The sequence below is a fragment of the Aplidium turbinatum genome, chromosome 5 (genome assembly GCF_918807975.1).
Source record: "Aplidium turbinatum chromosome 5, kaAplTurb1.1, whole genome shotgun sequence".
In the NCBI taxonomy this organism is placed as follows: domain Eukaryota; kingdom Metazoa; phylum Chordata; class Ascidiacea; order Aplousobranchia; family Polyclinidae; genus Aplidium; species Aplidium turbinatum.
In genome coordinates this window covers 28,007,186-28,028,503 of record NC_137476.1, presented here as the reverse complement: position 1 = coordinate 28,028,503, position 21,318 = coordinate 28,007,186, and the positions used below count along the sequence as shown (strand labels likewise).

The following is a 21,318-nucleotide window of genomic DNA, read 5'->3' as shown; positions in this document are numbered from 1 at the left end:
GCCCTACAATGTAACATCACTAACCTTCTAACGCAACAACATCATAGTATAGTTTTAATGTCTTTGGTGTAATCCGACCTGGAATCGAATGCAAACCTACCAGCACTAGCACCAAAGGCATTTCCCACTCTGCCGCCGAACTTGTGTCACAGCTCTGGTCACATTGCTGAGCAGACAAGCGTTTGCTGCAGGACTAAAATGGAACGTTTTCCGAAAGCGAATGCTGCAACGTTGCAATCAGTAATTTCCGCAGACGTCGAATGAGCATTGGACAATGGACATGCAACCAGGCCCGTAGCCAGCCGGGGGCCAGGGGGGCCTCGCCCCCCCCTGAAAAAAATTTCGCCCCCCCCTGGCAAAATTCCAACATTCTTGAGCAACAGCTGCAATTATAATGATTTTGCTCATTTTCCCGTTGCACAGCTCCAACTGGCCCAATTAACTACAATTGTTTTGTTTAGTTAACAGCTATGATGATTAAACAATTTCGCCCCCCCCCCTAACTCCTCCTTTGGCAACCTCAACAGGTTCAATTCAACCAAGGCCAACACGTGTTAGGTTGGTAAAAAAATTGTCAGAAACTGTGTAAAATAAAAATGTTTTGGGAAAGAATGATAACCTAACAAAGAGGGAATGGATTTCCAGCAGGCCTACAAACCGGTTCAAATTAGGCTATACTTAATTCTTACCATTCTTAAATACTTACCATACTTAATTCATACTTAATTCATACCCATTACTTACCATACTTAATTCTAAGGGTCAGTGATAACCAATCTGTGCAGTGATAAACCAAATTTGTGCAGTTAAGCAGTGTTTATATTTTTTCTTCAATCCAATCAGTGTAAATAAATTTTGTTTCTAGTTTTCTGATCTGTGAAGTGTTCAACCTTGCAGCAGATATTGCTACATTTGAATCTAGCACTGCCGTTTGTGAAAGTGGATTCTCAGTGTTAACAAGGGCTGACGCTCCCACTAGACGGAGCATGTTACAACCAAGACAGGCAAACTTAGTGCTTATGGCCTTTGAACATTCTGTATCGAAATCTATCGATTTAGACTTGTTTGTGAGACGGCTTGCATCCAAACATCCGCGACTGCAATTGCAATAGACTAGCTCACGGTTGTATAGGCGGAATGTAATCATATATCAAAATTCTCGGCACTAGCTTCTTCGAGCCAGTTAAAGTTTTTGCTCGTAACAAGTACCGCTATTTATACAACAAGTCAACAATTGCTTTGTTATGTTGGTCATTGTAATATGGTTGCCGTGATAAGAGACCAGTGTTGGTCTTAACCAGTGGCGTAGCCAAAGGGGGGGGGGGGTTACAACCCCCCCTTTGGCACGCGTGTGACGTCACGATATTGAGAATGATGCTTTCAGTCTCTTTATGCTTGAGCATGATGCTTTCAGTCTAAAAAAATTTGCCTAATTTTAAACAAAGCTGCATTAAAAGAGCGAGTTGTGCCAATACCTAACATTCAAACATCTCAGCCAGGAATTAGCAACAAGAAAACATAGACACTTAGCTTTATTTCCGAAAAATGCTGAAGAAAACATGATCTTATCCTTTTGCTATGCCACCTGACAGCACCATTTTACAGGAATATTCATACCCACATTTTTGTTGAAAATGCTCTCAGAATGCACCAAATTCAAAGTAATTTTTCAAAATTTTCTGGGGGAGGCCCCCCAGACCCCCCGTCGCTGGGTGTCGTCTTAGGCGAACACGCCGTCGGGCTTCGCCCGCCGGTCGTCAAAACCTCTCCTTTTAAAATTCCTGGCTACGCTACTGGTCTTAACACTAAACCAGGGGTCACCAACCTTTTTTGCATGCGGGCCACTTTGGCACTAAGGAGAGCTGTGGCGGGCCGCACTAATAAAATGTTAGGTAGGTTGACTCTTATGCTAAAAAAGAACGCATTTCGTACCCAGTATCCAGCGTTACATGTTGTTCATATTTATGTTAGAACACCGCAGCTTTAGACTTGCCTCATCAAGGCGTAACCGTTTGCTCACTGGTGTTTGACGCTATGGTGCAGACATGTTGCGCTGGGGCTTGGCAGAGAGTGCTGCTTGTGAGTGTGGTGAAATGCAGACGGCAGCCCACATTATCAAGGATTGCCGGCTATACAGACCAGTGAGACCACCTCATGGTATGGAAGGTCTAGTTTCCATCGATGACGACACCAGGCAGTGGCTAACCAACGGATACCCTGACATATAGCGACAACACGAGAGAAGAAGACGAGAGAAGAAGAATTCCGCAGCAACAACATTAATCGAACAACGCTACTGCCAGGCCAAGCTCCTTTTACAACACTTTTGACTTTTTTAACAATGCCAAATAAACGAGGCCACTTGTTTTGCGCACTTAGATAGCGAGGCGAGCGGTTTCATCAGAATATTCATCGCCAAGCAAGAGTGGTGTTGTCACTTCGCTTTACAAAAGATATCTTGCAATTAACAATTTCAGTAAACAAGGAAATGTTTGACACATCGCAATACAGGCAACAATAGTGACCTACAAACATATCAGCGAAAAAGAGGCTCCAATAACAGGGAAAAAGAAACCAGGCACCATGAAACAAATGCTTGTAGAAATCACCCAAAAATCGTAATTCATGAACAGTCTTCCATTTAAAAAAGCAATGAGTTGGTTTTTCATCTTTTTTGTGAGAGTCTATAAAACCGTCTTTCTTTTGTTGTATACAACTGACACTTGCGATGCTTATCAGCGTGGCAAGAATTTGTTGATTAACAGCATTTTGCAGAACTTGCTTCGGCAGTAGATATACTAAAATTGGAACGATACAGAGAAGATTAGCATGGCCCCTGCGCAAGGATGACACGCGAAATCGTGAAGCGTTCCATATTTCTTTAAAAAAAGAAAAAAAAATTTTTTTGCAGTACTAAGCTAAATATTTTCATAATACAATCAGAAAAAGTCTTTAAATTTCTATATAATATTTTGCCAATTTATTAAGTTATAAATTGAGTTGGCACACCGAACTATTTTGCCAATAAAAACTTGCATAAAGAGAACACTGGTCGTGAAACACAATAACGGTGAAACGCACACTAGTGTTTACATGACATTTGCAAACTTAAAATAAGCAACCCTATGCTCACAGACATTTTCGAAATTCGAAAACAGACGTTTTAATCAACCACCGGGACAGTGTGGCTGGACATCGCATTGGAATAGCTTTAAGCAACCCCCACCTAGAACATAATCTGATTGGTAGGTCGGAGGAATCGTATGCAAAGCGAAAATATGCTTCCCGGAAAGTATTTGTTGCCGTCGTGCTTTTTAACTCCTCATGAAAAGTGTTTTTGGTTATAAGGCCTACTACTTGTACGCTGATACCTTCCGCGGGCCGCAGCGATACAGCGTGGCGGGCCGCATGCGGCCCGCGGGCCGCCATTTGGTGACCCCTGCACTAAACTGACATATTGCAATTTTTGTGGATACCGGTGTTTAAGAGGTTAAAATGCCAAAATCATTCAAATTTTTTCGGCCCCCCTAACGAAAAGTTGGCCCCCCCCTTGCTCTGCGGTCTGGCTACGGCCCTGCATGCAACAGTGATCACACTCAACAGGTGAAATAACAGACAACAGAGCATTGGCTTAACTTTTGTTGCTGATGTCGTAGATAGCAGCAGATCCAGTAAGCTATTGCTTCTACCTTTTTCTCGACCTTTGCTATGTTGACGTGTATTGTTTTTGATATGATGGTCAGAAGTAAAAACAACTCAACTGAACTGACGTGGAAAATATGTTTCTTTTTGCGCTGCTGCAATGATGTCCGCTGACACTGTAAAGCTGCATTGAACTCGCCTATATGCTTTTGTTTGTACGTCATGACTCATGACACGTTTTGTATCATCAGAATGTCCATTGTCCAACAAACGCACGGTAGCTATATACAGAAAGAGACTGTTCACCAGGCATTGAATTTTTATAAAATGACTAGCGTTCCATGATTGCGTTCTTTCGGTGACTGTACTAAATTTACCCTGCCGGAGTGTGCTGCGGTTCTGCAGCACTCCCATGAAAGTTTTCACAAAAAGTTTTTCAAATATCTTAAGCGTTTCTTCTGCCCAAAATGTAGCCTATTTTATGTTCTCTGTTCACAGAATTGTTGACTGTTATAGGCCTACTATAAGTGTAAATTATATTTGGAAATTCGGCGTGCTGTAAAATATTTTGCGCAAGGTTACAACTAAAGAGACACTCGATTGTGACGTCGTAGAGCCGCGAGTTTTCTTGAATTGTCAACACAAACGAATAGCAAAACGGTGTACAAGCCCAAAGGCGAGTGAGGAAAAATAGCAATGTGAAAAGTCGATGAGCGCCTGGCGTCGTGGTAACGTCAAAAGCAGCTTGCGCGCAATAGCGAGCCAGTGTGAATCCGCTTCTACTTTGTGAAATTACGCATTGTTAAGTGTAACGCAAAAACCAATTAGTAGTTTACATTTTCGTTGATTAGTATTACGGTAGTCTTAGATACAGAAGGACGTAAATAGGGAAGTACTAGAAAAACTGATACTTTTTAGGATAGGTCTACTTCCCATCCTTGAAAAAAAAACTGTTTGAATTTAATATGTCACGCAATAAGCAACGTATCTACATCCAAAATGTAAAGTGACATAGGCCACCTGTGAATTTTTGTGGAGTAGGTAATGAAAAAAACAAGCGTTTTCTATTTGAACATTTACAGTAGAACGTGTTATTTACATAGGCCTATGTTTGTTAATCGTCCCCTTCAAAATATTACACATTTGCAAAACTCTTAAATGAGCCAAGTTTTACTTAAACTTTTATCACAATTTAGAGCTAAAGTATGCTCAGAATGCACCGAATCAAATGTAATTTTTCTGAGGGAGGCCCCCGGTGTTGTATTCGTCTTTGGCGGACACGCGAGTAGTAGTATCATGCGTTCTAGAAGCCCCATACAACTTTATTAAATGCGATAAACAATGATACTTTTTGAAATACGTTTTCTGTAGCAAGGACATGTAGCTATTTTTTGTTCACAAGTTTGGCAACAACATAAATGTCCGCATGGTAGAACTTTGTAGGTGCGAAGTAGCCTATCTTGTGTGGTGCTTATAAAACAATCTATTTTTCATTACAATGTAAATCCTAAATATACCTAAAGCGTACTTGAAGGTCATAAAGGTATTAACGCTACTTTAATAAATGTTCTTACTCAACCAATATAAAAATAGTAATCTCAGAACATAATAACTAATGCAGTGTTGTTGATTTTAAACTGTAGACCTAAACTTGTTACATTTCGTGAACTTCCGAGGATTACCCTTAATTTTTGTCGGTCTGATGGTAACAATTTTTTTACCAAGCTTCATTACATTTTTTTAAACGCTTGAGCAGGAAAACAACCTATGTTTGCGGTTATTTAACGTTACAGGATACCTTTGTGCCATCGCTTCTGTTTCGTGATGCTGCGCATTGATCGTTTTAATCTCGCTGGCGTTCATAATTCTCTTGCCTTCATTTCTTTCATTACAATTAGGCTACTTTGCATATGATACATTGCATTACATATGAGAGCTTGTAAATGATGTAATATTAACTATTCTTCATCTTCGCTTCGAAGTACTGCCATAATTATCATTATAATATAAGTCCTAAACACACCTTAAGTGTAGGCTACTTAAAGATCATAAAGGTTTATTAACGTTATTTTTATAAAGTTTCTCGCTCAACCAACATAAAAAGCTCAATCTCACAAAATATAACCATTGTAGTGTTGCTGATTTAAACAGCAGATCTTTTGGTTCTAGGCATATGGAGCATCACCAATTAAATACCATATGTTAGTTCTTTTTCCAGTACAATTCGTATTGTGGGCTGATCGCGTTTAATTTGGTGAACTTTCTGTATGAACTTTCTATATGAACGTAAAATTTATAGATCAGTTAATATGCAGGATTTAATTAAGTTAATTTTATAAAAATTTTGTTAATTTTTTATCGGTTTGGTTGCAGCCATGTTTTTTTCTTAAAGCTGTTTGCTTGCAGGAATAGAGTTTTCACTATTGATTCTGGTGGATAGGTCTATTGGTTCAATTCCAGGTCTTTCCAAATACTTTGTTTCATTCTTATGGGGAGTGGATCTTTCGATTTTCATAACTTGTCACTGATTTGTCACAAAATATTGTCTTGTCACAAAATATTAACCATTGTAGTTGTAGTGTTGCTGATTTAAACAGCAGGTCTTTTAGTTCTAGGCATATGGAGCATCACCAATTAAATACCATATGTTAGTTCTTTTTCCTGTACAATTCGTATTGTGGGCTGATCGCGTTTAATTTGGTGAACTGTCTGTATGCATATGGACATAAAATTTATAGATCAGTTAATATGCAGGATTTAATTAAGTTAATTTTATAAAAATTTTGTTAATTTTTTATCGGTTTGGTTGCAGCCATGTTGTTTTCTTAAAGCTGTTTGCTTGCAGAAATAGAGTTTTCACTATTGATTCTGGTGGATAGGTCTATTGGTTCAATTCCAGGTCTTTCCGAATACTTTGTTTCATTCTTATGGGGAGTGGATGTTTCGAGTTTCATAACTTGTGATTGATTGGCGGATCTTCTGGTAAGTTTATAGGTACAGTATATCAATGAGGTTTCACTGTTGTTTGGAGTGTTTAGGTTGATTGAAGATTTCGTTGTACTTTGATGAGTGTTTTGGTCAGTGGATTGGTTTTAGTTTATTGTAAGGCAAATAATCAAAAGGTTGCTTAGTTGGTTATAATTATTATCATCCATGACTTGTCAATACTGCATTTAGCCTAATCATCTTGAACAGTAATAAATACTTCATAAATACTGCATTTTATCATCTTTTCGGTTAATCTTCGTTTCGGTGTATGTTGGTTTCGGCAAATCTTTATTTCACCAGGTCTCCGTTTCGCTGTAACAGTGGTTTCAGCTAAAGCTTTATAGTAACGTTTGATAAATGTAACTAACCTGGAATAATAGCTTGATCAAAACGACGTAACTTTAGGTTTATCATGTAGGAATAACATTTGCGATTTTGTTTTATGATGCTTATTACAACTAAGCCACTCCATTATAATAACATGACGATACAACTCAACACGCAACCACTAAATCAAAACTAAGAACCACTTGCTTTGGTATTGTTCAGTTTAAATCTGTGTAGCTTATCAGGTTCATAATTTAGCTGAGCATTTGTTTGATAAAGATCATTGAAACAGTGGTTTTAAGTCAGGGGTTCTTAAACTATTTTTAACGCCGACCCCTTGAAAAAAAATTGGTTTGCGTGGACCCTCTTTGTGGCCTATTCCGAGAAACTTTTTTGATCAGCATGAATTGGACACAACGCAATAAAATTAAAATGAATTGGTAACAAAATTTATGTTTTATTAAATTTAAGAAATAGCTAATGCAGATTGTTTTTCAATATCTTTGATTTACTTTCATTAATGTGAAGAAACTGCTGTTTGTCTTCAACAAGAACATGAAGTTGTGGCTTCGCGTTTGATGGGGCTGATAGGATAGTTGTTTGAACTCAATCTTTTTTCTTTTGAAAAAATTATTTCATTTTTAAAATTATATACTAAGATTTCCATTGGGTTCATGGATCCCCCAAAACTAATCCGCAAACCCCTTGGTGGTCAACGGACCCCAGTTTAAGAACCCCTGTTTTAGGTGATCATTGATAGTACGGTAATTTTGATAAATATAACTAACCTGGAAATTTAATTTGTTGGTATGATGTCACTTAAAGCTTGTCAGAATAATAGCTTTTTCAAAACAACGATACTCTAAGTTTGTTATTGTTTGTACGAATAAATTTTACATTTTTATTTTAGATGATGCTAATACCAGCAATACAATTAATATTCTTATTATGCAATACGTTACAAATTATGCAACAGCTTATGGCATTTAATAAAATTGTATCACAGTCGTAATTAAAACATTCAGATTCAGGAAACAGCCATAATGATTTCGCAGAGCGCAGTCGTGTCGTCACGCCGCCTTGTGGCGTTGGTACATTTTACCTGAAATGTAATTATATTGAACATATGATTAGTAGCCTTAGTAAGGGAATCAGGTGGTACTTCTGAACTTGGGAAACTAGAAAAATAACAATTTTATGAGGTGTAGTTTGTGGTTCAGTTCAGTTTATTGTTTTGCTGGCGATAAACAAACAAAAAGTACATACAAATTGAGTGTCTATCAGCACAACAGGATGGCATTAACCTGTAAGGTCATCTATGTCAGTTGTCACCCTAGCTTCCGTGTAACTTCCGTGATACCCTTGGGGCTTCTAGAACGCATGATACTACTACTCACGCGGCCGGACTTCGCCTGTCCGCAGCACCCCGTTTCTAGGATTCACCAGCCGCCACTGGCTAGCACTGTATTCAGGCATCTTTGCGTTGTCAATTGAATTGGGCGGCTATCTTGTGTTTTTTAAACTCTGGTTCTTGCAATTTTCTTTGTCAATATGCTTTTGTTTGTTTGTTTGTTTGTTTGTTTATCTTTATCCTGCATTGCGGGAAAGCGGACTTGAGCGCTATGCATCGGTGTACGCCTTCCGACGTACACCTGACCCACGCTGCAGCCGACTGCAATGTCTGTTTCCGGTTTTCTACTTTGACTTCAACTACTTTGACTTCAAATCTACTTATGACTTCAATTTGGTACTACCCATTACTCGAAATCGATCACTGGGTAGAGGCAATTATCGTAAAGTTTCTTGCCCAGAGAAACAACAGCAAGTGCGGGTGGCTGGAATCGAACATGCAGGCTTTCGACTGTGAGCCCAACGCGCTATCCACTCGCCATGGCTGCTCGCCATTTGTGTTGCGCCATTTGCTGCTGAACGGATAGCCTAGTGTTTACCTGCTTCAGCTCGATGAAGTCAGCCGCGCTGTTGGTTGGTTTGGTTGGTTTTTGCTCAAAGGAAAGTTTTGAAAAAATGGTTCTGCAAACTGGTTCTGCAAACTAGGCAAACACTCATTTTTGAGTGTTTGCCTCGGGCAACGTTTAACTGACGTTTAAGTGCAGCGTAATATGACTGTTGAAATTATGTATGAGCACAGTAGTGTCTATGTCTGTCTATCCACAACCATCATGTATGCATAGTGACTCACAGGACTAAAGGATTTTGTAACTTCGATCCATTATTTTCTTGAGCCCATTTAACTCACCAGTCATTCGCATGCATTCGTTTCTTGTTTTTTAATTCAACCCCGGTAGAAAAGCCTGCGGAAAAAAGCTTCAAATAAATATCATTTCTAGAAACAACGTTTCAGTGGTGCGGAAGGTTTAAAATTAATTGTAATTGGGGCTGGTGCGTCGTTTTTTTACGGCGTAACTTTATTCACAGTATATTTACAAGGTCTAATCAATTTAAATCTTCACATCATTGTGTTTTGTTGAAATCCCCTTCCCCAGTAAAGATACTCGCTGGATCTGCCCTTGGCTTTTATGTAGTGTATGGAAAATGAAAGTCTTCAAAGGCAAATCGTTTTTTGTATGATATCTTTTCTACAGAACATAGGTTCCAAATGCTAATGTTACTTCTGTGAACCCAAACGTGGAGATAACTACAACTGTTTTTGCAAGGATTTTTACAGATTATTTAAATAATTGAAAGTTATTTTGGAACTATCAAAATTACAAATGGCAGAGAGTTCCTTTCAAATCGTATTGATCACCGGAGCTTCAAGTGGCTTAGGAGCTGCGATAGCAAAAGCATTTGCCAGCAAAGGAGCAGCATTAAGTCTCGTGGATATAGACCAAAAGAATCTTTCTGTTGTTGCTCAAGATTGCAAAGAACTTGGAGCTAAAAATGTTATTGAAATAGTTGTTGATTTGGCTCAAAAAGATGGATTAGAGAAGGTGTTTAAAGAAACAACGACGATTTATGACAGGCTGGACGTTTTAGTGAACAGTGCTGGAATAAATCTCATTGGCAGCACTGAAAGCACATCTTTCGAAGTTTATAATGAATTGTTTGATGTCAATCTTAGACCTCAATTTTTTCTGACTCAAAAGTTTGTACCATATCTTGAAAAATCGAAAGGAAACGTTATCAATATATCTAGTATATGTAGTCAACTACACAGGCTCAATTGTGTTGCATATGATACAACGAAAGCTGGTATTGATCATTTTTCCAAGACAGCTGCTTTGGAATTATCAGCTAAAGGAATTCGAGTTAATGCCATCAATCCAGGAACAGTGCGTACAAATTTACTAAAGGACTTAAAAATGGAAGTGAGTGAAGATGAGTATTTTGCTGATGCAGCTCTTTCGATTCCTCTCAACAAGCGTACAGTTGAGGCGAGTGAGATAGCTGATGCTGTTCTATTTCTCTCCTCGGATGCAGCAAAAATGATTACAGGAGTTTGCTTAAGAATAGACGGTGGACAAACATTGCAAGGACTGTATTACACTACACCAATGAAGTAACACTTGTGTTTGTACTGTGTCCCTCTAATAACATTTGTTCATTCCTTTGTTCAATTTATTAAGAACTGTACGTTTTGTATCATCAGATTATGTTAAACAAACGCAGCTATCATGAACCCTCAGTAATTTAATAAACGCAGCATTTAGTAAGCACGTAACAAAATGCAACATTTAATAAGCTTAAAGTAGTAGCCTATATGGAAGATAAATGTTTTCAAACGTAACTTGTTTTTTTGTAAGATTTCTTTTTGCATAACATAGGTTACGGTACTTGTTGTAATTCTGCTTTCTGTAACCCAGCATACATCTCAGAATGTAGAGTATTTTATATACTATATTTACAGCACATAACGTTTTTTTTTGGTATTGTAGAGAAATTGTACCTGAAGAATAATTAACGGTTACTTTGTAAGTGTCAAAATTACAAATGGCAGAAGGTTCCTTTCAAACCGTATTGATCACTGGCGCTTCAAGTGGCATAGGAGCTGCAATAGCAAAAGCATTTGCCAGCAAAGGAGCAGCATTAAGTCTCGTGGATATAGACAAAACGAATCTTTCTGTTGTTGCTCAAGATTGCAAAGAACTTGGAGCTAAAAATGTTATTGAAATAGTTGTTGATTTGGCTCAAAAAGATGGAATAGAGAAAGTGCTTAAAGAAACAACGACGATTTATGACAAGCTGGACGTATTGGTCAACAGTGCTGGAGTAGGTCTCAGTGGTAGCACTGAAAGCACATCTTTCGAAGTTTATAATGAATTGTTTGATGTCAATCTTAGACCTCAGTTTTTTCTGACTCAAAAGTTTGTACCATATCTTGAAAAATCGAAAGGAAACATTATTAATATATCTAGTATATGTAGCCATCTGCACAGGTTAAATGGTGTAGCATATGATACAACAAAAGCTGGTGTTGATCATTTTACCAAGACAGCTGCTTTGGAATTATCAGCTAAAGGAATTCGAGTTAATGCCATCAACCCAGGAACAGTGCGTACAAATATGTTAAAGGACTTTAAGATGGAAGTGAGTGAAGATGAGTATTATGCTCTCACAGCTCTTTCAATACCTCTCAACAAGCGCACAATTGAGGCGAGTGAAATAGCTGATGCTGTTCTGTTTCTGTCTTCGGATGCAGCAAAAATGATTACTGGAGTTTGCTTAAGTATAGACGGTGGACAAACTTTACAAGGACTATACTGCAGTGCACTAAAGAAGTAATTATCAAATATGAATGTGTTTACATTGCGAAGTTAGTGCTTTTCCAATTATTTTTAATCCATCCTTTAATATGCTGTAAGTTTACAATTCTTACCTTTAGCAAGCACTAAGTTGTTTTACTTTATTGGTTGCATGTACTTTTATTATCGGCATCAATCAATCGCCTATAAGCCTTCCTAGAGTAGACTAAAAGGCCAATGCTGCAATTTCGAGAGTCGTTCCATACGTCACCTGGTCAGTGCTTTCCAATCCGTAGGTCACGACTGTTACAGACAATTTTCAAATCAAACGTCGCATAGAACCGTTGTCTACTGAGCCTGACGTGTTACGTCATGGACTGTTGCTAGAAATAAGCAAAGATTGCATCACCTTTGTCACACCTGTGAAATATTACGTAATCGTTAAATCTTGAATTACGAGATATGGTGTAAGCCAAATTCAACAGGTGTTTGAATAGCTTCATAATGCTTATCATTATTACGTCACAGCTTGAATAGACGTTTTCAGAAGAGTGTTTCTTTCGGTCATTACATACAGACGAACGGATTGGGGAATCTTATGTTAAAATTTTCCCACGAAGAGATTATGGTTTACCGCTGTGACCAACGACCCACTGCGGTAGGTCGCGAAACTATTTCATGTGGGCCACGAAGCTTTTCTAATTGTTACAGCATGGTTACAGTTTGCTGTGCCTGTATGATCGAGCAATTGTTGCATTATCATTACCGGTCCGGTACGTACCAATACGTAGCAATGTAACAAACATCAACAATTAAAACAGGCGTTGTGTGATGTTAACAATTTCAGTATACTTCCTTGGAAAGTGTAAATAAGCTGTTCGGTAAATTAGAAACTTGTTACATTCGGATAAACACTGGCAAATATGACATTCTGTGTATTTGTTCATCTTTATGTCCAATGAGTCGCCTATGCCTCTTCCTGGAAAATTTATCAAACTTTCTGAGGACAGGACTCTCAGGTTTAAATATCAAGATGTAGATCTGACTTCATTTTGGATGCATGCAAGAAATATTCTTCACTGTCATAGCTCTCCACCAAATTTCTCGTGGCTGTAGTTGTAACTAAACCAAAGGCTAACAACAGCTTGAAAACGAACGCTTTTAAGGCTTTATTGCTTGTGAGCATGTCTCCTGCCAAGCCTCACCTGGATCTGATAATATCCAACATGCAAGCTTAATAATAAATTTCATTCAATATCATTTTCCCACGCACACATAGCAACGTGGTTTTTGAGCCATGTCCTAATGTAGCCTCTGTTTAGTAATCTTACGATTTTCTCCTATGCTCTCAAGCAATGACTTCATTCTCTTGCGACACCAAAATTTGCAAATATATCTTAATTATTGTCTGGTGTTCGGCTTGTAAGCACCAAGCACTCAATTTTGGGATTTCACACCAAAAATACGTCTAAAATAGTAATTCTTGCATTTTCGAATAAAAACGTAATTAAAGTCAAGTTACTCCGGCTTTATAATAATTTCATCAGTTTAAGATCTGGCACACTCGCAACACCGTGCCAATGCGCATGTACGTACAATCAGCAACAAAAACGCAAGTAGCCTACAGGATAGTCTCAATTCATCTTCAGTCAGAGCGAAGTGCTTGCAAACGTTCGGTAGACTTGGAATCTTGTTTAGGCCTAGACTACTGTTAGAAGAATCTAATATAGTATAAAGAAACAAACTCAAAAACAATACGGCACTTAACATGATAAAAATAAAATAACAAACGTTTTCAGCAATGCATCTAGCTGAAAGTTTATTTTGTTTTTATAATGTTCAATGCTGTGTCGTTGCTGAGTTTTTCTGTTTATGGTTGAAAAAAATAACCTCTCTACTCAAATTGTCTAATTTAGTGGCGTCAAACTTTAAACTCAAATCCAAGTTTCTGTTTGTCGATCAGGCAAGTAGGCCATTGTCATTTTGTGGGGTTAAAATTGTTATTCCCATAAGTTAGGCTACGATGAGTTAGGCTTTACCCAATCTGCACAACATCATGCATTGACAGGGTGCAATAAGCAATTGAACAACTTGTGTAGAATAGGTGGCAACAACGAAAAGTATAAACAATTAATAGCAATTTATAGACTAGGCTAGGCTACCTGGGTAGAAAAATCTAACCAAACTAGGCCTACTCGACTCTGAAAATGTTTTTGAGAATGTCTCTTGATACACACTGAAAAATCCTTCTGAATGCTATAACAGTGTTACAACTCTGCAAATGGTAGGCTATTGCGTCGTTATTTTCGCTCTGAAACCACTGTGGTAATTTTGAGAATTGAGCCTGCAGTGTAACATCACTACGGTACCCTTCTAACGCAACAACATCATAGTAGGCTATAGTTTTAATGTCTTTGGTGTAATCCGAACTGGAATCGAATGCAAACCTACCAGCACTAGAACCAAAGGCATTTCCTACTCTGCCGCCGAACTTGTATCACAGCTCTGGTGAAAACACTTTCTTCTTGGCGTGTCCACAATCAAGCAATCAAAACATAAGAAGTGGCAGTAGCCTACATAATAACTTATACTGGATATACAGACCAACAAACAAAACAAACTTTCAATTGTCAACATTACAAAAACGAAATAAATAAATGCAAACAAACTATGCTCATGCTGGGCAATGACTTTCAAAGGTAGCTAAAAAGGTTCTGGGTTTGAATCAGCCGATACTATTTCTTTATCTCCTCAGAGACCTCTGCATTGTCTTCCACAAAATAGTTTTATTTATTTATTTATTTGGTTCAGACCAGAAGATAGAGGTCCATAGAAACACGCCAGCACACACATACAAATAAAATAATTGAAAATCAAACAACAAGCATTGTACGGTTATAATGTTGTAAATACATTGAACGAGCGAAACACTCAGAGGTCATTAACGCTTTGATATAGGAGTTAGAAGAGCTGCAACACCGATTTACAAAGCCAGCAATGCTCTTCCGTAGCAGAGCATAAAAAGTGTTCACGTTGTGGTTTGCTTGGATGTGACTAATGCTGCAAATTTTAGGCAATTTGAACAGAATTCTGAACGAGTTGTTATATGCAACTTTCAGACGATTAATAGCTGATATTGAATAATTACACCAAAGGGGAGAAGCATAAAATGCAGAACAGTAGGTGCGAAAAAGTGCAGCTTCTGCTACGCACTTAATGATGTGGTCATTTTTCCGGCAATGTATTCAGAAACTTTGTTGTTCAACATTGCTCTGACAGCTGTTGTTGGTTTTTCAATGCTTTACATAAACCTATAGGCAGGCTTTTATGCATTTATTGGTGATAAGGCCTTGTTACATGTGCATTTACTTTATACGCCTTTTTTACCCATTTTGTGAAAGGTTTGTTTACCAAAGTATTGACAAGTTTTTATTCGCTTTTGTGATAGAAACAAAGCACATGGAAGACAAAAGGCACCATTCAATTTTGCACTGAACGTCAGCCACTCAGGCCCGGATTTAGGGGGGGGGCAGAGAGTGCAAGTGCCCCGGGCCCCCCGACTTTTGAAGGGCCCCCCTATGTAGAAAAAATGTGATTTTGTGTTATTTTTTCTTTCTTTCAGCCTTTGAAGTTTCTGCAAAATGCTGTGCAGTGCTGGATTAATGCTACTGTAGACGTAGAGGTTGTTTTTCGCGTCTACGGCGCGAAAAATTTTTTTGCACGGGGGCCCCCCGATCTAAAAGTGCCCCGGGCCCCCCATCAGCTAAATCCGACCCTGCAGCCACTTGTGTTGCTGAAGCATGTTGTGCTGAAATGATTTTAATTTTCTATTGTATTCAGAAACAGGATATGTATTGTATAGTAACTGGGGTTCATAGTGATGTTTTAGCAAGTGATATTTCTGGCCTGTAGAAAGATTTGCAATTGTTTCCTCCACTTTTGCAATACTTAAAGTTGAATTAGGCTAATGAAAAATCCAATGTCATCTTTTAGGTTTGACTCTGTCAAAAAATAGTAGAAACATTAAAAATGAGTAAGCTTACAGAAAAAATATTCATTTTTAAGATAACACTTTTTGTGATGCAACTTTTCTCAAAGTTAATATTTACCTGACATGGTGGTACTTTTTATCTTTTCTTGACCAGTTTCTGCAGCGTCACGGTTACAGGAAGAGTTTTTTCCAAGTTGATCAGGATGGCAGACATCATTATGAGAGGTGTCAGAAGGACTTGGCTTTTCAGCACATGATGTAGCTGCTGGAGATTTATAATCACATGAGTTTGTGTTTGTTGTATCATCATCTCTTTTTTGTTTATTGCAGTGAAAAAAAAGAATCTATTTTCATGCATTGCGTGCAGCACGCTTTATAGCCTTTTATTTTCTTCTTCCCGACCTGGCATTTTCACACAAGCTTGATCAAAGCAATGACATTATTTTAGCTTAATTATAACATACAGAACCTCTCTGTAAACATTGTCACATCTAAGAGTTCTCACCCAAAAGAGAATTAAATCCTGATGTAAAATCACTCAACAATCAGTAATTCTCATAGCTCACGGCTCCTTTGTCTAAGCTAAATTTCCGGTAGAGTTAAATCGTAATTAAGAGAACCCTCCTTTCTAGCGAGATTCACCGCTCCTTTCACTTTTAATCACTAACAACGAACAGATTTATTCAAGCTCTGTATGCAACTTCACTTAACTATATCACAGTAATTCAGTATTTTATAATTGTATCGCACAGATGCCAAAACACAATATTCCTTGTCAATATCAAACTACAGCAATACATGTAAGCCTCAGCGAATTTCACTGTAATTTAGCATAAAGTATATCCCACACTATACATCCACCAGGGGTGGGCAAACTTGTTCAATGAAAAAGTCACTTGCCAAAAATTACAACCACTAGCGAGCCGCAAAATGTGTAGCGTCAGTAAATGAAATAACTTAACAGAAACAAAAAACAACAAACACAATAATAGGTTTTTGTTTGATTTGTTAATCTCTGTAAGTTTGGACTATATGTGTTATTAAAGTGGTACGAATTAATTCTTCCAAGCATTGGTTTGGTTTGGTTTTTGAATCTTTATCCTCGCACTGACAAAGCCTTGATTGGTTATTCTTGGTAGTTCCGCATACTTGTAGACATGTAGAGGCTCTTGACACAGGGCCGGTTACCGAGATTGGCAGAGTGAAGTTTTCCGATTGTTGAAGTCTTGTTGTCAAGGAATTATTCCATTCACTAGGTGCCGCTGAATGGAGAGCAGTCCTGAAAATGCGTTGCTCAAGCGCACACCCCGAGAGTCGAACTTGCGCCCCGTGATCTTGAGCCGGGCACGTGATGTTTGAGCTAACTAATGTATGATTTTACAAACTTTAATTTCAGAAAATAAAAATTCACAACAAAATATCCTGCTAAATACAGAAATGTCTTTTACACTCTGGAACCTTTCTTCCAAACTCAATTGTAGTGTGTCATTAAGTAAAAAATTTTAGAGCCATGTCTTGCATTTCATTCAGTTTCATTTCTAAAGCACACGTGCCTGTAACAAACAGTTGGAAAACTGGACAGTCATAGCACTGACTACATTAACATTAAATGAATTTACAAGGATATCAAAGCATGGTTTTAGCTCTTGCAAATCTAGCTTGCAAGCAGGGGCGCCGGAACGATTTTTGACTGGGGGGGGCAAGATTACGAAAAAAGGGCACTTTTGTTTACTAAAAGGCCAATTTTTTTTCAAGTTTTAAGATAAGATATAGCGACAATGCTAATCTATCAGCTCACTTTGTATTGAGTAATGATAGCCTACAAGTGTCCGGTATACAAAGAAGAGCATCATGCTATGTTATAATGATGTAACCTACTGTCAAGCCTTAAAGCAGCCTGCGGCCATGGTCGCTAAGTAGTGCTTGAATGACCACCGGTGCTACCTCCTCAATCGGTCAAGTTTGGCCGCCGGGCTCTTCTAGCCAATTATTTAATTTCGCAATAAAATGATCGTGGATTAACTGTCGAAAATACGTAGTATCAAAGAGTGACTTAAAATTAGGTCAGCGCGTCATAATCGCCACTGTTGTATTGTGCGGGAATATTTGTTATTGATGGAATATATCCAATTATCCATCTGCGATCACCAGCGCTGTAAGTCTTGTTTGTAATTCCCGACGTTTATTTTAACAAAGTCTCAATCCGAAGTGCTAATTTACATCGGCTGGCAATATTGTCGTTTTTATGTCGATTCGATGTTGTCGGACATTGAATCGTTGTTAAAAAGGAGAACTAGGTTAGTTGACATCCGAAGGAAAAACATTTTTTGATCATATTTTGCAAAAATTATGCTTATTTTAGTAATGTCCTTCACATCATTGAAACACTTATTTTATCACCTTGCCGTCATCGTCAACACATGTCGAACGTTGTTTTTCGTTGCTAAACAGAATTCCAGGGGAGTGGCGAACTTCTTTAAAAGCAGCCACATTGGAGACACTCGTGCGAGTGTCGTTAGATGGTCCCGCAGTACTGGATTACAATTCCGATAAAGCAGTTATTGCGTGGTGCAACGATTCTATTGTAGGACGTCGCCCAGGCCCAGACTTCAACAACGCTAAGTGATCATTTTAGCATTGTTGCAAGTTTAATTCTATTTACTTGTGCTGTCGTTATTTTTATTTTGGCCTCCAAGCACGCAGGTTTGGCCACCGAGAAGGAGCTCCCGGTAGGCCACGATAGTTGCCGAAAAAAAAAACGAGTTTTAAGGCCTGTTAACTGTGTTGTAAAATTTTGTGCCGTAGCCTATATATTATTTTGAGGCAAAAATGAAAGATTATATAATTAGGCTAAAAGCAAATAGCAGAAATTGTTATATTGCAAAATGTGTAGTAGCTTACATGACTTTAAAAGGGCACCATGGCCCCCCTGGCCCTCCATCTGCACAAAAATTGAGGGTAGGGGGGGCATCCGCCCCCCCCCCCCCCCGCTTCCGGCGCTTCTGCTTGCAACTCCTCCTGCAATCTTTGCACTTTAATTTTGTATTCTTTCAATTTGGTCTGACCTCGCCTCTTCAGGAGAACATTTGTTCTCATACTGACACTGAGAAAATGACAGAATGTTTTTGACATTTGTCTCTATAAAACCTTGATTTTGGTTTGAGACGTTTGAGCTATGTCTGATATAAACTTTTGAATTATGAGGTAACACTTTCTCAACATTACTATTCAGCTGGAAGAGCCACATGCGGCTCGCGAGACGCAGTTTGACCACCGTTGCACTAAACCAATATACGTCCACATTTCCCTTGTCTATTCTCACTTCAACTATCTTTTATCACGAGAACTGCGCTCATATATATTAGATTATCCATAGAATTATCCAGAAGGTAGAATGCAAGAAAGATTATCTATTAGGTAACACTGTATCCGAGAAAATACGAGATAAATAATAACGTCACACTCGCTAGCGCAACACAAGACATTATGACGCAGCAATGATCAAAGTTTAAGGCTTTACTATTGTATAATCTTCCATTTATCTTCCAGAAACCTCTTATTCAGAACTATCCGGAAGGTTTCATTAATCCGCTAATCCCAGGTAGCTGATCCTGTGATCGTATGTACACTACTACACCTTTTCCAAAAATGTGGACCTCTTAGTTCAAGGGAGATTCCTGGGAACCCCAAGAACCCCCTGGTTATGGGCCTGGTTTGGCCCCAGATAACAAACCAGTCTTTTACATTGATCGAACGTCTACAGACATTCGATCAATATAAAAAGCGACTGATTTGCTGTCTGGGGTAGACTGAGTTGGTTTTTGCTCAACGGAAAGTTTTGGAAACACGTGGCAAACTAGTTCTGCAAACTAGGTGAACACTCATTTCTGAGTGTTTGCGTCGGGCGATGTTCAACTGACGTTTAAGTGCGCCGTAATATGCCGGTTGAAATTGTGTATGAGCACTGTAGCCTACTGTCTACGTCTGTCTGTCCACAACCATCTTCAAATAAATATCATTTCTAGAAAACATTTCAGTGATGCGGAAGGTTTAAAATTAATTGTAATTGGGGCTGGGGCGTCGTTTTTTTACGGCGTAACTTTATTCACACTATATTTACAAGGTCTGATCAATGTAAATCTTCACATCATTGTGTTTTGTTGGAATCGCCTCTTTCCCAACTAAAGATACTCGCTGGATCTGCCCTTGGCTTTTATGTAGTGTATGGAAAATGAAAGTCTTCAAAGGCAAATCGTTTTTGGTATGATATCTTTTCTACAGAACATAGGTTCCAAATGCTAATGTTACTTCTGTGAACCTAAACGTGGAGATAACTACAACTGTTTTTGCAAGGATTTTTACAGATTATTTAAATATTTGAAAGTTATTTTGGAACAATCAAAATTACAAATGGCAGAGAGTTCCTTTCAAATCGTATTGATCACCGGAGCTTCAAGTGGCTTAGGAGCTGCGATAGCGAAAGCATTTGCCAGCAAAGGAGCAGCATTAAGTCTCGTGGATATAGACCAAAAGAATCTTTCTGTTGTTGCTCAAGATTGCAAAGAACTTGGAGCTAAAAATGTCATTGAAATAGTTGTTGATTTGGCTCAAAAAGATGGAATAGAGAAAGTATATAAAGAAACAACGACGATTTATGACAGGTTGGACGTGTTGGTGAACAGTGCTGGAATACATATCAGTGGCACCACTGAAAACACATCTTTCGAAGGTTATAATGAATTGTTCGACGTCAATCTTAGACCTCAATTTTTTCTGACTCAAAAGTTTGTACCATATCTTGAAAAATCGAAAGGAAACATTGTCAATATGTCTAGTATATGCAGCCAACTGCACACACTGAATGGTGTTGCCTACGAAACCACAAAAGCTAGTATTGATCATTTTACCAAGACAGCTGCATTGGAATTATCAGCTAAAGGAATTCGAGTTAATGCCATCAATCCAGGATCAGTGCGTACAAATTTGTTGAAGGACTTGAAATTGGAAATGAATAAGGATGAGCTTTATGCTCGGGCAGCTCTTTCGATTCCTCTCAACAAGCGCACAATTGAGGCGAGTGAGGTAGCTGATGCTGTTCTATTTCTGTCTTCGGATGCAGCAAGAATGATTACTGGAGTTTGCTTAAGAATTGACGGTGGACAAAGCTTACAAGGATTAAGTCATAGTGTACCAATGAAGTAATGGCTTAGCCTACGTGTTGTAGCTGACGCATCACGTTAATAACATTTGTACAATCGTTTGTTCAATTTATGAATTACTATAAAGCCAACATGTGTAAACAAAAAGCGGTGTTTTTATGAAAAGCCTGTCATGCTTTCTTTCAGAACGATAATTTCTATGAGTTCTGTGAAACCGTGTGATCTTAAACGTTCCTATATTCGGAAATTTGTGAAATTATCGTGTAATTGTCAAATATGTACGTTGTATTTACATTGCGAAGTTAGTGCTTTTACAATAATTTTTAATCCATCCTTTAAGATGTTGTAAGTTTAAACACTGGCAAATATGACATTCTGTGTATTTGTTCATCTTTATGTCCAATGAGTCGCCTATGCCTCTTCCCGGAAAATTTATCAAACTTTCTGAGGACAGGACTCTCAGGTTTAAATATCAAGATGTAGATCTGACTTCATTTTAGATGCATGC

At 38.3% G+C, this 21,318-nt stretch overlaps 3 protein-coding genes and 1 non-coding gene across 4 annotated transcripts; all 4 read left to right on the top strand.

The window, feature by feature from the left end:
* Positions 1–2,778: 2,778 nt before the first annotated feature.
* Positions 2,779–2,881, top strand: LOC145771412 (U6 spliceosomal RNA). Its single transcript, XR_014289204.1, has one exon. It is a non-coding gene; the product is annotated as a U6 spliceosomal RNA (small nuclear RNA).
* Positions 2,882–9,689: 6,808 nt separating this feature from the next.
* Positions 9,690–10,481, top strand: LOC145771093 (3-oxoacyl-[acyl-carrier-protein] reductase FabG-like). The gene has a single exon (XM_082582834.1). It carries the CDS (start codon positions 9,690–9,692, stop codon positions 10,479–10,481), a length of 792 nt encoding a protein of 263 aa, XP_082438960.1.
* Positions 10,482–10,851: 370 nt separating this feature from the next.
* On the top strand, positions 10,852–13,154 carry LOC145770274 (3-oxoacyl-[acyl-carrier-protein] reductase FabG-like). Its single transcript, XM_082581870.1, has one exon. The coding sequence runs from the start codon at positions 10,909–10,911 to the stop codon at positions 11,698–11,700; it is 792 nt and encodes a 263-aa protein (XP_082437996.1). The 5' UTR covers positions 10,852–10,908; the 3' UTR covers positions 11,701–13,154.
* A 6,907-nt stretch (positions 13,155–20,061) lies between these two features.
* Positions 20,062–20,853, top strand: LOC145771092 (3-oxoacyl-[acyl-carrier-protein] reductase FabG-like). The gene has a single exon (XM_082582833.1). The coding sequence runs from the start codon at positions 20,062–20,064 to the stop codon at positions 20,851–20,853; it is 792 nt and encodes a 263-aa protein (XP_082438959.1).
* Positions 20,854–21,318: the final 465 nt, after the last annotated feature.

What these genes read in the sequence shown, in the direction of transcription:
- LOC145771093 (XM_082582834.1), top strand. Translation starts at nt 9,690, where the DNA reads ATGGCAGAGAGTTCCTTTCAAATCGTATTGATCACCGGAGCTTCAAGT.
- LOC145770274 (XM_082581870.1), top strand. Translation starts at nt 10,909, where the DNA reads ATGGCAGAAGGTTCCTTTCAAACCGTATTGATCACTGGCGCTTCAAGT.
- LOC145771092 (XM_082582833.1), top strand. Translation starts at nt 20,062, where the DNA reads ATGGCAGAGAGTTCCTTTCAAATCGTATTGATCACCGGAGCTTCAAGT.